Source organism: Electrophorus electricus, chromosome 22 (assembly GCF_041902795.1).
Source record: "Electrophorus electricus isolate QZ-2024a chromosome 22, ASM4190279v1, whole genome shotgun sequence".
Taxonomy (NCBI): Eukaryota; Metazoa; Chordata; class Actinopteri; order Gymnotiformes; family Gymnotidae; genus Electrophorus; species Electrophorus electricus.
In genome coordinates, this window is record NC_137518.1 from 5,075,049 (window position 1) to 5,091,380 (window position 16,332).

Below are 16,332 nucleotides of genomic sequence, written 5' to 3' on the forward strand. Positions count from 1 at the left end.
TAATCGAGCAGTCCAGGGCAGTCTTGCTCAAAAAGGCAGAACCAGCAAGAATATATACAGACCTCTATCTTCCTGTGCACTGGATTAGGTTTGTTATTACTGTGAAAACAAGTGGTAGTTTAGGGCTACTGAGCTAAGGGCTGCCATGCTGGAGCACCCCCAGTCCTGGAACAGGCAGAATAGCAGAGATAATGAAGCCTGTGGCTATTTGGTGCCGTCACTCCATCCCTGAAGCCTTAACTAGGAGTGAAGCCAGGTAGCCTGTATGTCCTGGTGGAAAACTCTAATCTACTCAGCCACTTTCTAAAATAATAAGCATATGAAAGTGAGAAATGTTATCACTTTTGTCAACAAGGCCATTGTTTTGTAATCTAGACAGGTAACTGGTGTTTGTGTATGTGTGTATATGTGTGAATGTGTGTGAATTAGCTGCCCTCAATCCTCTCCTGACCTGGCATGACCTTTGGTGGCAGCACGCAATCACACCCAAGCGTGAGTTCTGTGCTGCCTGGAAGGACTGTCCACTCAGCATGTGAGCGTGTGTGTTTGTGTGAGTGTGTGTGTGTGTTTGCATGCTGGCTGAGCAGTACAGAACATATGGTGAAGAAAGAGAAGCGTTATGGTTATTCTCCAGTTCAGAATAATTGCAAAAAATAATCGCAAAAGTACTCTCCACAAACAGATAGCTGGGTTGGAGCTTACCAGTTGTTGAGATGAACTTGACAATAAATAGAGGCTCATGTTATTTTCCATTACACTTCACTACATCAAAGAATACAGCTCAGTGAAAATGTGTTGTCCAGGACAAACTCTGATCCATTCCCATCTCATTTACACTGTCTCTTACAGTCATTATTGTCAGGGCTAATTGCAGATAGACTGTGTCGTACCACAGAGCGGTAATATGAGGAATCGAAAATGACCCAATCCAATAAACAGCAGCACTGAGGTCTGACTAAGCTGGTGAGGTGTTGGAGACGAGGTGTCGGATTCTGCAGCAGACAGCCTTGCTCAGCCTGAGGTGAATCATCCATCCCATCCTCAGATTCCCACAAACACATTACAGCCCCTCGGTCAGCATCCTATGGACACTGGTCTTCAGAAGTTGTTTCTGCTTTCAGTGCCACAGAGCATTGAGTGTCATACTTTTAGTGCCAGAAGAGTTTACCGTTTGGTTCGACAAACAGAAACTTGCAAGCTTCTTCTTCCAGTCTATAAATTGATGCGCATTCTCTTTCAAAAGAACAAGGAGTTGTTATTGAAAAAAGAGCACCCACTCCGCCGATGATCGCCACAGAGTTACCACAGAGAAACGTGAGAAATGTCTGAAACGATTACCATAGGACGCGCCGAACAGTCACCCAGGCGACATCCGAAAAAATATTCGTTTGTCATTAGCACATGTTAAGGTCACAACCCTGACGTGATCTGAGGCCCTGAACAAGAAGAAAAACTACAACCCCAAGATCAACACGCTGTTTGAAAATAAACTGACCAGCAGGCCTTTTGCGACAGCATGAAAACCACCTCAGACAAAAGCGTTCAGATTTTCATGTGATTCTGAAGAGAGAAAAAGCGATCACTTACCACCACAGAGGCAAGCGTCTCCTCTCGCTCTTTCCCTCGGCCCCAGCGAGGAAGATGTAAACATGAGCTGCTAGCCTGATGTGAGTAGCAAATAATAGCCTGTCAAATAGCCCAGGCTCCTTTCCTCTGCAACTGGTCTCCCTTTTGCGTTATAACGCACATGCTCTCTCTCTTCCTCAGACACACACACACATGCACGCACACAATCACACACACACACACACACACACACAGCCACCCACAGGAAGCAGGAACGTAAGGATTCCAAAGCAGAGCTATTAAGGTGTGTAGCACGTATTAATAATCTGACACTCTCATTTATCATAAACTCTTTACACTCTGCTCATTCATCATGCTGCTTCTCCCTCTCCTGTGTGCTCTTTTCTCTCCCTTCCTTCCCCAAACTCCCTTTCTCTTTTTTAACTCCCCTCCTTTCTCACACACACACACACACACACACACACATATTCTATGTATTACAGTTACCTAACTAACACTGCATGAAGCTCTGAGCAGCCCACACACCCGCTCCCTCCCTCACCGTCTTGCGAAAAAGCACAGAGCCAGAGAAGGCTGCCATTGGTCCGAGTGGCTGCCAGTCACACTAGCTGTGCCATGCTGTCCCCGTCCTCCCCATAATTAGTCCTCACAGGCAGGAACGGATATTACAGTGGTAAACACAACAAGTGCTCATTCACTTACTAGCGAGTAGATGAGGTGATTTTAAAGGCACAGAACAGCGAAGTGACACTTAGGTGTGCATACGCATATGGCAGAAAGGTATATTTATATATGATATATGAGTGCAGAACATTTCACATAACTGCCTAAATGTAAATGCAGCATGAAATCAAGTAAAACTGGATGCATTAGTTTCAGAAATTTTGATTGGCAAATTGTCCAATGTTCAGTGTGTCAGATGAAAAAAGTGTGAAACTATCCTATAGGCTGCAACGGATGTCCATTGCAAAAGATGAGTTCAGTCTGCCTTGTAATAGCAGTGAGTTCTTTCAGGAAACAAACTGTTTGAAAGGTGCTGTACTTCTGAATGTGCATTGTTTTTTGGTCAGCTTGGTGTCATGACATTATTAAGCAAGGAGAACTAACAAAAGATCTGGAGCTGATTAACCTGGCATGTGCATCTGGCTTCTGATGCTGCTGTTTCTTCATGCAAGGACAATATCGGTGCCAATACAGCAAACCATTCTGGAGATGAATAATTACAATGGATCAATCTGAGACAGCAAAATGTGAAAAAACCCTTAAAAGTGGCAAAGTCATGGGGGTTTCATTTCCCAAAAGCATAGTCATATTAAGATCTCCTTAATTTAGAGACAGAGAGAGAGAGCATTAAATGTGATGTGCCCCCTACTATGTAATGATTTCTGTGCTACGATGCTCCTAGTTCATTACTGAGATGAAAAAACACAGTAGAAAGTTTAGCAATAGCAAATGACCTGGCAGACCAGTGAAGACCACATAAGCGGATGACCAAAGAATATTTTCAGTCATGACGAAAATCTGATGAACAGATAAAGAACACTGCAGGATGTAAGTATACATATATCAAAAACGACCACCAGGATTTGAATACATTAGCATGGTCCCAGAAGGTTTACCATAAGCTGCTGAGCACTGGTAAGCCCCAGCATCAAAAACACCCAGTAAGATTTGCTGAAAAGTTCATAAAATCCTACAGAATTATGGGACAAAGTCTTGTGAACAGGTGAGCCAAAGACCACCCTGAAAGGAAACTGTGGAAAAAGGAAGTGCGCAGGATCTGTGAGACATGCATGGTTGCAGGTGGAACTGGTTCGCTAGTTCTGTACAGCTGATGTGACTGCCTGTGGATGAACTGTGAAGTGTACAGAACCGTATTCGGGATGAATTCTGAAGCACTCAGAAACATCTTCCGGATGAATTTTGAAGTGAATAGAAATATCCTAAGCACTGCAATCAAAACGAATGCCTCAACACTCAGCCGATGTCACTGCGCATACTATATGCTAGGAAACATCATGGAAAGTGGAATTTGTGAAAAGTGAAACTTTGGTCAACCCACCTTGATTTCTACTAAGTATGTCCTTTGTTTACTGAAAACAAGACTGCTTTACATCCCTGGTAGATGTTCAGCACAGAACTGCCCGGTGATGTCATTTAGTTGTAGGCAATGGTTCTGCACACAAGCACTAAACAACCATTTAATTTAAGGTCCAATTACATATGATCTCCTGAAATGGAGGCTACATATAAAAAGGGCTTCCTATATGATTCAACCTATATAGATGTGAATACCCACAAATTAATGGTGACACTTTTTACTTTGTACTTTAACCTCCTAGTGAATGTTTCTTTTTTCAAGTCTAATCTAATGTGGAGATATGGAGCAAAACCATAAAAACCCTGCCACTGGCCAATTTCTCAGGAACTTCACTGTGTAACATAATGACCCATTATAATAACAATTTATCCTCCTTTAAACAGGCTACTGTACTAACATTAGGGAGGCTTTCCACTTCTATTGTTTGCATCTGACATGTTTGTCCAAGTGCAAAATGCCATCATTGGGCTTTCTATGAGAGACTGCTAGGAACCTAAGCCACTACAGAAACATTAGGATGATGCATTCAGAGAGAAATAATGATATGATCATATAAAACCAAGCCCTACCAAACAGAATTCCTAAGATGCGACAGGTCTGGCACATACAGTATGGCCAGCCAGCAACAGCTTTGATGGAAAGAAAACAAAATGGTCAAAGCCCAATCCATACCTCGAGTACTTGGAACCTCAAGTACGGCTCGGCTTGAAATACCTTCCTTCAGGACTCATGGACGACAAGCATCAAGACTGTTTTCTGTCCTGGCTCCAAGATGGTGGAATGAACTCCTACTTGCTGTCTGGACAGCAGAGTCCCTTGCAGTCTTCAAATGCAGACTGAAGACCCATCTATTTCCAGAATATTTAAAGCACAACCGACACTGCTCCCATATTGACTGACTAATTTAGTACTTATTGTAGGGTATTGTTTATGTTGTTTAACAAACACTTATTGTTTATTGCACTTATCATTGTTTAAGATAGACCTTGTGTATTTTGTACTTCTAGGTATCAGCACTGATTCCTGCATTCTAGTTCATTGGTATGTAGGACTCTACCCTACTGTACGGTACTAGGATATTCTATGAGTAAATGACCAAGCACTTTTTTAAGTCAATCTGGATAAGGGCGTCTGCTAAATGCCATAAATGTAAATGTAAATGTAAACTGCCAAATGGCAAGTTACATCAGTTGTACTTGTAGATAACTGCAGTGCATCACTGCAGAGTCTGGTCTATATCTGATATGATCTATATCTGGTCTGGTCCTTGAAATACAGTGTGAAATACAGTGTGTGTTTGTGCATTCAGTCTGGCTCACTGTCTCCACATATACACTGAAGCACAAGTTCCTGAGAGACTGCAATAATCAACACATTACCAGGGTTGGATCAATGGAAGTCAGCAGGTGTCAGCAGAGAGAAATGGAAGCATGACCCTCTGTTAAGATCAGCAGCTGGAGGTCGATAGCAAAGAAAAGCCATTGGCATTGCTCAAAGCCACTCCGTAGAAGAAGATTTCTTGCTGCTTCCAATATATAAATGTGACCCAATCCAGTTCCCAGCCAAAGGGTTAGAGATCTAGGACACAAAAGTTGTCCAGCTGCTCTAGTTGCATGGTCTCACATACTGGGACAGTCAACATGATGGGGTTATCTTGTAGCCTTTACCAAACTTGTAAGCAGGAATTTAGGCACTGTAGGAGCCAAGATGGATTTATTCCATATCCATCAAACTATGGAACATGTACGATATGTAATTGAGTGTAATGTTCCAGGCAAATGAGTCAGAGGAGGTGAGTCATCTGTCCTGTTTTTTCTAGACTACAGAACAGAAGCAGAAGATTTAACATTCCCTACAACTACATCCACTGGAATTCACATTAACATGAAAATTCTGTAGGTTAGTGAGAAAAGCTCACTTTTTATGACTTTAACACTCCTCAGTGCTCTCTTGGGTGGAAGTAATTGGTATCGTATGTATGAGCCGTCTGGAGAGAGAGCCAAAAACAGACACTATATTTGTATATGAAAATAGTGAATTGTATGTTTCTCCATGGATTTGTGGCTTTTTCTGCTAATGAAGCATGACTGTGGGCAGTCTCTGAATCACTCGCTCACTTCATCTCTAATGGATATCACTTTGTTCTCTGATCACTGAATTGCAGCTACACTACTGATGAGGAGACACAGGAATTACAGCTGAATTTCTGGCATCTACTCTGTTGTAATACCTATGCATTAACCAAATATAATGGCTAAGGCTCTGATTCTCCTGAGGGCACTAAGCCATAATTATATCAAAGTATATAATTTCTGGAAAAAGGCGTTAAGAAAGAATTATGGGAGATTGGTGTGAAATAAAGGGTCAGTCTTTGAACATTACATCAAGAGATCAAACATGCTAACCATTTATGCAAATCATATCAGCACAAACATGTCTGCCCATGTTTGACCCCAAACTATTTTGTTTAGGTCTTTTCAAAGTGTTGGATTCCATAATTTATAAATTCAAGATTCTAGATGGTTGACGTTCTCACTTACTCTCTTTTTGTCTCTCTCTCTCTCTCTCTCTCTCTCTCTCTCTCTCTCTCTCTCTCTCTCTCTCTCTCTCTCTCTCTCTCTCTCAGCACTATGATGCAATCAAACAAGTCATCGTCCGGCATCTCCTTTTGGCTCATAACACTGAACCACCATATTTTAACACTTGACTACAGAAAAACTAGTTGCTTAGCAACCTTTACAAGCACTGCAGAGCAATGCAGGAGAATAATGCAATGCCTCACGAACTCCACACAAAACTCTGCACTAGGGAAGTTCGATCGTGATGACACTTTTTGGGGAACAATATCTACTAAGCATGCTATATAAATTATGATATTACAGATCTCTGGAGATGATCACTTTCAATAAGTGAAAGATATCAGTTGTTTTTACATGTGATGTTAAAAAAGAGGCTATGCATTGTGCATGTGTTTCTCTGTGTGTATATGGGTTTATATGGGTGCACAACAGTACATTTTCTATTGAGGGATCCTTTCAGGAAAGATTACATTTTCACAGGCATACATTACACACACACACGCACACACACACACACACACATATATATATATATATATATATATATATATATATATATATATATATATATATATATATATATATATATGTATATATATATGTTTGTGTGTGTATTTGTGTGTGTGAGTATGTGTGTGTGTGAGTATGTGTGTGTATGTGTTATAGTCACAGCAGTCGAACTAGTAAAGTAGCTAGTGAAGCAGGCCAAAACATTATCGTTCAGTTCCATCAATTCCCTTAACGAAACTGCTCATGGAGCAACCTGGGGTGACCGACAACACGCCATGTCGGAGGGCAAGCTTTACCGCGAGACGGAAATGTCCATTCACAGCACTTGGTCGGGACTTTGGAGCAGGACAAAACTGTGTGTGCTAGTGTTTTGTGGGTTTTTTATTTTTTACCAATCACTTGCCTCCATGGTGATTAAATGAAATTTGCTTAAGCAGAGTGGGAGCAGTGCTGAGGGGAGCAAAGGAGCTGAGAAGAGGAGGAGGAGAAGCAGGAGGAAACAGAGGAGGGAGAGGAGGAGATGATGGTGGAATGTGTGAAACACAAAATGTTGGGAAGCCCTAGAATTAATGTTTGACTTTTTTTCACTTTTTTTTTTCCTTCTTCCCTTTGGTTTCAGGTTTTCCTGCCGTCTGCATGGGCTGTAAGATATCTTGGGTCCAACTGCACTTATTTACTCCCATATCATATTCTGTCCAAAGCGTTGCTTAAAAGCAACCATCTGTGGTATTTGTAGTTCAACGCCAGCTTGGTGGAGGAAGCAGCAAGAAATCTGAGTGATGTGTCTTACATTAATGCTAAAAAATCAATTCCAGAACTTTCAGAAAGTATTCATTTATCAACATCAAAAACAACATCAAAAACATTTTGGCAAGCATTATACCACTCTCAGCACATAGAGTGGTGTCAAGTTCCGCTGTAGTGTAAAAAGGTATTTAAACTCACACTCAGGTATTTATAACAACCATTTGCATTGAATTTATGATAAACACCAATTGATTCAGATGGAGAGAATTGTTCTGAGACAAACTCATTCCGAGCTTTGCCAGTGGCTTCTTATATTTAGATGCTAATTTGGCCTAAAAAATACAACTACAACAGTTTTCAGTTTTGGGGGTTTTCTTTGCCATTCAGTGTTGTTGTGGCTGGTCTGACATGTGTAAGCATTACAGTTAACTCACTCAAAGGTCCAGAAACTGGCTCCAGCCTCTTTGCTGCCTCAGTATAATGCTATCACCAGGGCAGAGGATAGTATATGGTTTGGTTAATATATGTGATTGAAATAACATTAGCTGTATGTTAGATAATCAGTTACAAGGGGAATAATATCCCAGATGAATGAAAAGTGAGGTTTCCCAGTCTAACACATGCAGCTGAAGCCTATGCACAGGGCTAAAATGTGACCATAGAACCTTATGTCTTTCCTTTTTGGAGATAACCTTGAAATAAAGGCTTTTACATGTGAACATCTTTTCAACATGTGCATGGGTCTTGGAGATGTGTATGATTCTCTACTTCTCTCTTTTTTTAATAGTCAATAAACCTTGACCCCAAAGAGCACTTGAAAGATTTTTTGTTGTATTGGGCAGAGAATCCATCATGCCTTTTAAACCGACTGCTTAAATATACAGTGCTTTGTAAGTTTGTTTTTTTAAGGATGGTTTGTTATCCAGTGTGCCCAGGGCTAACTGTTTTCTTGCAGTCAGCGGTTCTGAGATTTAAAAAAAGCAGGGTTTTGTTGGCACTCTGTTAAAAAAAACAAACAACTGATGACACTCGACTCTTTCCTTGGAGAGTGTCCCTCCAAAGGAAATGCCCTGTGGTGGGTTTAAACACATGCACACGTGCACACACACATGCACACACACACACACACACACACACACACACACACACACACACACACACACACACACACACATACACACACACACACACACACACACACACACACACACACACACACACACACACACATACATACACACACACACACACACACACACACACACACACACACACACACACACACACACACTCACTCCTGTAAAACAGGCAGGCCAGAAGTAGTAACATCAGTGCTTATTCAGAAGTACAGATGAAACTGCAGCTTTGGATCAGTAGACACAATAACCACAGATCCAAGCCTCTAGAACCCATCCAAGCTATCAGAAAAGAATTCTAACATAAACTATGATTAAATGAGGTTTAATCCAAAAACAGTTAATTAAAAGACATGTAAGCACCAAAGTAGCCAAAGCAATCTATAAAAGATATTTTTTTCCAGTTTATGTTCATAAAATAAAACTAATGCCAATATTTCTTTGATGGATTTATTTCAGTTGACAGTGAAAAGATGTAAGCACAGTGAAAAACCAAATTAATATCTTACACACCCATCATCCAGGAAGTATTCATTATTTAATTGCTCTTATTATTGCAACCGTTGCTGTTGTTCAACTAAAATAAATATAATAAATATGTACAGCTAAGTAGCAAGAACATGCTTGAGCATGTTCATATAACAACAGGAAATGTCTGTACTCTGACGTTTTCTGCGCATGTGGGCCATTTCAAAAAACAACATCTTGTCCTAAACATCCATGGATTTCCCACTGCTGACTAGATCTTTAAGTGCATGAGAACAGGCCTGCCGTACCTGGAAGGTCTATGTAACAACCACATACCGCAAGGCAAAGGGAAACAGCCATGTGTGGGCGGAGCCATGTGCATGGGCAGAGTCGCCAAACAGCAGCTTGCCACGGTGAGAGGCAACAGAGCTTTAGGGCTTCTTTACTTCTCTGACATGTATGTGCTCATCCTCCTGCACGATGAGATCACTCATCACAACAAGTGGTGAGTATTGCACATACGAGTGACTTGCCTGTCACCTCAGAACATCACAAGATCCACTGTGCTATTGCGCTAAAAGCACTAAAAACTCTAAAAGTAGATCCTAAACCCACAACAATTTAGTGTGTATTCCTGAGGACCAAGTGACTAAACCCAGTCACAACCGGTCCTAAAATGACTGCTGCCGCCAATCCATATCGCAATTGAATTAATGTCTTGATTACATGATTCTTCTCTCAGTTGCAATGCTGAGTTTGTCAGGAGTGCAGTCAACTTGCCTGCTAAAAGAAACAACACAGTCCTATCAGAGATCATTTTCACAGTTCTCTGACCCTTCGAAAAAAAATGCAGTTATTGAATAGAGACAACCTGTAAATTTCTCAGGCATCTGAATTGTATTATAAACTACATATAACAGTGAATGCCCTCAGTACCCCACATTGCCTGACAGTGCATTCAGTTTCCTAGAGCACAAGTCACTAAAAAAATTAATAAAATAAAGCTGCTCAGCTACATATTCATCAATGTTTAAATACATACATCTCTAATATGATTTAAAATCAGTCATCTAATTAATTTACAATGCATCACAAATGTATAATACTTATTCATCTACAGGCTGCTGGATTAAATTTAGGAATTTTTCATGCCCCAAACTTTGGGTGACAAGATTTTTTTTAAATGCACTCTCTATCCATTGTACATGGCCAGCAAAAGTGTTCAGAAGAGTCTAGTGAAAACTCAAGGCTTAGCCTGTCCTCAACATGGGCCACACAATGTACATTTCCAATGACACCAGACATGTCATGGACAACCATGCACAGTCATGACTAGGACTCATATGTGATCATGTCTAAATAGGATTCTACATAGAACGTTTGTTGTAACTCACCTATTCTGTCCTTTTCTGTTTCTCTGTTTCTCTTTCCCGCTTTCTGCCTAAATCTGCACCATAGTGGGACTTGGACTGCAACCCGCTGACAAGAAAGTGAGCTCCCATGACAACTTTTCACTTCCACTCTCATCAGCTCTCCTCAGTTCGACACGCCATCCCCCTTTTAGCTCATTATTCTGTGATTACACATTCTGCCCATGTCACTACCATGAAAGTGAGTCCTAATTGCGCTTTAGGGAAATAGGGGAAATAAATCAACCTTAATTTTAATGCAGACGTCTAAACACTTTAGTACCCTTCACCTGCTCCCTGTCTCTCTCTCTCTTTCTCTCTCTCTCTCTCTCTCTCTCTCTCTCTCTCATCCCTTTTGTCTCTTCCTCTGAAGTGGGAGGAGTTTGTTTTATAAGGCTATATGATGATGGAGGGCCATTCTAATTCTGCTCCTCACACTTCTGAGGTCATTGGGTAATGAAGGTGCCAATCATGTCTTCCCTCCTCTACTCCTGCAATGTTTTCAAACGTTTCTGGCATTTCAACAGGTCAACTGCAAACCCTTCTGAAACATCTTCTGGTGCATAGGAAACTCTTCAGACAAATCTATTTATATTCCTCAATACATTCAATTTTATAGATAGAGTTCATAATGAATAAAAGACATCAGAATTAAGTACATTTTTTTATACAATGCATTATGATGTATTCAGCATCTTTGCAGTTATATGGGGCAAGCTGCACTGTTGTTCAGGGTTTTTATATTAAATGATGTGTTCATGTTTGCTCTATGCCTGATTTGCCTCAGTCCTCTCAAGTTGCCAGCAGACAAGCTCCAGTTTTCAGGTCAGGCAGTAAATTCCTGAATTGCTGGGCAGCAGTCACCGCCCAACCAAAAAGAAAAAGTGGAAGTGCTCCCTCCTGCATCTGCTGGCGTTCTGCTCACATTCCGTTTATAATAAAGTTATGCCAGCAGCCTACTTACAATGCCAGTTACCCTCCACAGAGTCAAAGGTTCTGCTTGTTCTAGGCTAACTATCTGGAGACCCAAACCTTGCTCTGTGCAAAAACACAAGGATAAGGAGACCAAGATGCCACAGCAGTGTTTAGGGTTTAGGGTTTTACAAAATCTCCAGCCAAACACCCTAAAAACAAGAGACAATGTGAAACAAGACAATCAAGGAGGTGGCAGCTTTTCATGCCAACCATCATCCACTATTCCAAAACTTCTCTCAACACCTTTTCTTTCATTTAAACCGTCCCAACAGGTCAGCAGAGGCAAGCTATTGCCCTCTAGTGGATAGGATGTTGCTGTGATAGTGTGGTCACTACAGAAATGTACCTTAAAGGAGCAATAAGACGTTTTTCAAATGATTCTTCTTCACATTATGAAAGAGGCATTATAATGACACCTAGTGGCCTGGATGTTTCCGAGATTGTGTACAAAATTTATTTTAAACATGGCCGCCTCCATGTGGGGGACCCCGTTGTTTCATTTGAGGACTGCAAAGCAATTTGAATCTTCATCTCATGTGAGCTACACTTAATAGAAAAAATGCAAAAATAATAAATCACCCTCATAAATATTGTTTGCTACTTTTTGCTGATAAAAAAGAATTATTGTTCCTTTAACTATCCTAAGAATATTGATGACTGGCATGATCCAGGATATGCTAGGCATACCAATTGCAGAACCAGAGCATTGTCTCCACCCCTCTGCTCAGTACGGCTGCACAGGGTTCCAGTATTCAGCGCTGGAGAGTTATGTTAAAGAAACAATTTGTCTCATCTCGTCTAGTCCATTCTTAATTAAGAACCTTCTTTCATGTCTTCCAAATTTATTGTGACCTCATTCAGTAAATAGAAGTAATAGACTCCATAAGAATGAAGTCTTGGAAAAGTCACTATTCCTGCCTTTTCTTATGAACTGGGTCATGCAAGTAGAGTTCATGCTACCAAGAGCTCTCTTGCTGTGCAGAAAGTTCAAGGTAGGATTTGACAATTTCTCAGTTTTACCCATTTTCTTGCAATCCTGCCATATAAGCCAATATTATCCAAATTTTAAAAAAGACATGAATGCTGTTTTGCTCCTTTAATGTATATATATATATATATATATATATATATATATATATATATATATATATATATATATATATATATATATATATATATATATATGTATATATATATATCCAAAAGGTCCCCATAACATAGAGTATTTTAGACATATAGAGCCTTACCCTATGATGGGACTGAGATGAAATTGCCCGCCTCAGAGGCTACATTCTGATTATGATGCCAAAAGGACCCCCAGGCATTCACAAGGCACTGTTTATGCAAATCTAAACAGCCTACAGAAGCTTAGACATGGAAACAAGTCAAACCATCCCAAACAATTGAAATATGCATGTATAACATATGAGCCAAGTCCCTTTGTGCTTCCACCACCTCTGTTCTACAGTTTCTTTCATTTGTCTCATTCTAACTAAGACTGTCTAATAAACAGAGCTCAGGACCAATCAAAGGTTTCTCTGTTGCCTCTCCTTGACCTCTGTCTTACATCCGTGAGCATAAGTACTGCCCGGGGTGGGAAGGTGTGGTCAGCCATTCCCAATTCCAGAACCAGCATGCTGCAGATGCAATAAACTGGAAGTACGACTCCCAGCTGGGCCAGACTTTGGCATCACATGACTGAGTTCAAAACCACAGGGAAGTATTATTATGAGACACAAGGCTATACCCTAACTTATCGATATCAAAGGCCAGGTAGTTATTAATAGCCCTGTCTACTATAGCTCTGTCTGCTATCTCATCATTTTTATAGCTTTAAAAAAGAAAAAAAGAAAAAAGGAAATCAGGCTGGATGGAATATCTTTTAAAAAGACATGATGTACAAAAAGACATTCATGCCTGTGTTTCCAGTTCACAATAGCTTTTTAAAGATTCAAGTCAGATGTGTTTATATATCATTTGAATGCTATGAGGCTTTGGTAGGCAAAGATAATCCTGAAGGTATTTTTTTAATACAATGAAGCAAAGAAGGACCCACTATTAATCATAAATGTGTGCAAATTAGTCAAATTGCTTATGCTATTTAAAGTCACAGGCTTTTATTTTAATGGAATCAGAAAGAGAATTCCTTCATTAAGTTTGTGAGAGGCTTCGCAGGAGGTCCTGTCGTGACACAAAATGGTGTCCCGATCTCTGACTCCACAGACCGTGTTCCTTTTAAGTTTTCCCTCCACACTTTCAGTCCATTACAGATGAGTCAGTTACATCCTTCTCAACTTGTGTCAGTAAGCACATTTGTAAAACACCACACATAAATGAACCAAATCCATTGTGTGCAACACACGTCTGAGAGGGGTGTCCTCAGGCCCAGTGCCAGAAAAGGGATGAATAGCTCTGAGATGTGAGGGAACCAGAGGTGGTGGTCCTAGTTCTGGTCCACACTTGTTTCATGTCATCATGCCCACAGCGTGGAGACAGAGATTCACCACTGACGTCTGGATGCAGCCGTTCATACGTTATGTTTGCTGTGTTACGCAACCCAAATCATTCTGAATTAGTCATCTTTATTTCAGCTGGCATCCAAATTAGATTTGGTTTCCTTTTCACTGCGTTAAGAGCCTGCAAATCTTGAGGAAGCTTATTATCGCTCCTTATGTTAAACAAACAAACAAAAAATGTGAAAGGAAGTAAATTTGAGTCACTCGATCAACTGTGTTTGATCGTTCTACAAGCAGCGCTTGGTTGTTGACAGCAGACAAGTTTTGCATTTGTCCTGCAACTGTGATGGTTCAACTCTGGCTTGAAAACCCATCTAAAATTGAAAGCGGAGCTGTCACGTCCATGTAGGGACCACGTACAGCATCAAGCTGTGAACTGGCAATGCCATTTACCAAGTCCAGAGTGAAACAAAGAGTCTTTTCATTGTAAAAATGGCTGGTACCAGCCCATGAGAAGGGTGAAGAGAATGGTGCAGTGATTCTTGCATGGGGGAGGGGGGGCATATTCGTGCTGCCCATGTCCCTTCTGAGACCAGTGTGTGCTGACTCACGTCTTTCAGGGGAGTCGATAACGTGCACGGGAGTGCCGGAATGACACACAGCTATGGCCGAATAAATTAACACCGTTAAACCCTCAGCCGTGCAGAGGCGGTTACAGCACGTGGGTGAAAATGTCCCGAGGTGAAAACAAAGCAAGTTGGGTGGGAAGAGAGAGAGGAGAGAGATAGACAGATAGAGAGAAAGAGATAAGAGAGAGAGGGAGAGGAGTGGGGGGGGTTAACTGGGATGAGAGACTAAGAAAGAGAAAGAGGGATAAGAGAGAGGGATGAGAGAGATAGAGTTTGGGAGGGACGCAGAGGCACAGGGAGGCTGACTCAGGCAGAGAGAGAGTCATTGTTATTGTCATCACTTACATTAGTGCTTGGTAATGCTGGGGCTTACATAAAGCACACTGTCAGAGCTCATACGCTTTCTACTGTGCACGGAGCATGGTAATCACGCCTCACACAAAATGCTTTTTCCTGACTGATAATTATCCAAAATTGTCTTTTCACTGACTTAGAACAATTCGCTTCTAGGGTGTGTTTTGTAATTAGGCTCCCTGAGAAATTATCTTTAAGAGTAGAACACTTTAGCTTGGCTTTGATTAATAAGAAATTACTTGAAAAAAATGGCAAAAATGTGAAATCTTCATTGAGTTAAAGCTGAAAAAGTAATGGCATGGAAATCACAGTGCGGGACTCCATTTTCTGAGCCAAAGTATATTTCATCCGATACAAACAACAGACAAATTCAATTTGTGGACAGACAGCACTGTCCTTTTGATTAAATCCTACAACAGCAGAACAGCACATCAATCCAGCCACTTTTGAGTTATGTACATTGCAATGGGGGCAGAGGGAAGGTTGGTGGAGTGGCAGGTGCAGCTGTGCTCAGGCCTGAGCCAAGATGGACGCTGTTACTACTCACCACATAGAGCTGCTTCCAGAGCACAGCCCATTCCTGCAGAGTGGAGGTGACCTCAGTTACAATGGGGTCTTCAAGGGGCATCACTGTTTCATACTGCCTGTTCACACGCACACACACACACACACACACACACACACACACACACACACACACACACACACACACACACACACACACACACACAAAAGAGGTTAGCACTAAGACTTCTCTGGTGTATTGAGTTTGGTATGTGGAGACTGGTATGTAGTTGTATAGCCTCCCCAAATCCATCCGTATTTGTTGTTGAAAGGCAGAAAGAGAGAGCATTAAATCAAAGAGAGTGAAGTACACTTGGTTAAAAATGCAAACTCACCATCTAAACAACTGCAACTTTAAACTGCATTTTCTAAAACTGTAACCAGATTTCACTCCCATTCTCAGTGTGTGAGCACACTACTCTAGTCTGTATTGAGTTGCTTTATTTACAGACTAACCAAGCACATGATTTAGCCTAACCAAGCCTGTCACAGCAATACAGTACAGCCTGAGGATGTGCAATACCGCCGTCATAAAAAGCTGCATGGCTCCTGCAACCATTGCAAATACATCCCTGCACATTAAAAACAGACCCAACTTGTAAGTGTACACATTACATAGACCTGATTTGTATGCATGTACATTACACATACCCATTTAGCAATCATGCAGATTACACAGACCTGTTCGACTTGTCCAGATTATCTGAACTGTTATTTTATTTAAAAAGGAATATTATTCCACTATAGGTTTCACTCATAGTAAGTACACTAATACACTAATTATTTTACCAGTTCTTGTTTTAAAAGGGATTATCAT

The 16,332-nt window shown here is 40.9% G+C and overlaps 1 protein-coding gene across 4 annotated transcripts in view; it reads right to left on the reverse strand.

Moving 5' to 3' along the window:
* Positions 1 to 16,332, reverse strand: part of dock3 (dedicator of cytokinesis 3) — a 157,251-nt gene that overhangs the window by 76,533 nt on the left and 64,386 nt on the right. For all 4 annotated transcript variants that reach the window (XR_014119320.1, XM_081705151.1, XM_081705152.1 and 1 more), the window contains exon 5: positions 15,499 to 15,595. Coding sequence is in view for 3 of the 4 variants with exons in the window: in XM_081705151.1 (XP_081561277.1) it covers positions 15,499 to 15,595 (97 nt within the window). In the remaining variant the exon portion in view is untranslated. The remainder of the gene's footprint in view (positions 1 to 15,498; positions 15,596 to 16,332) is intronic.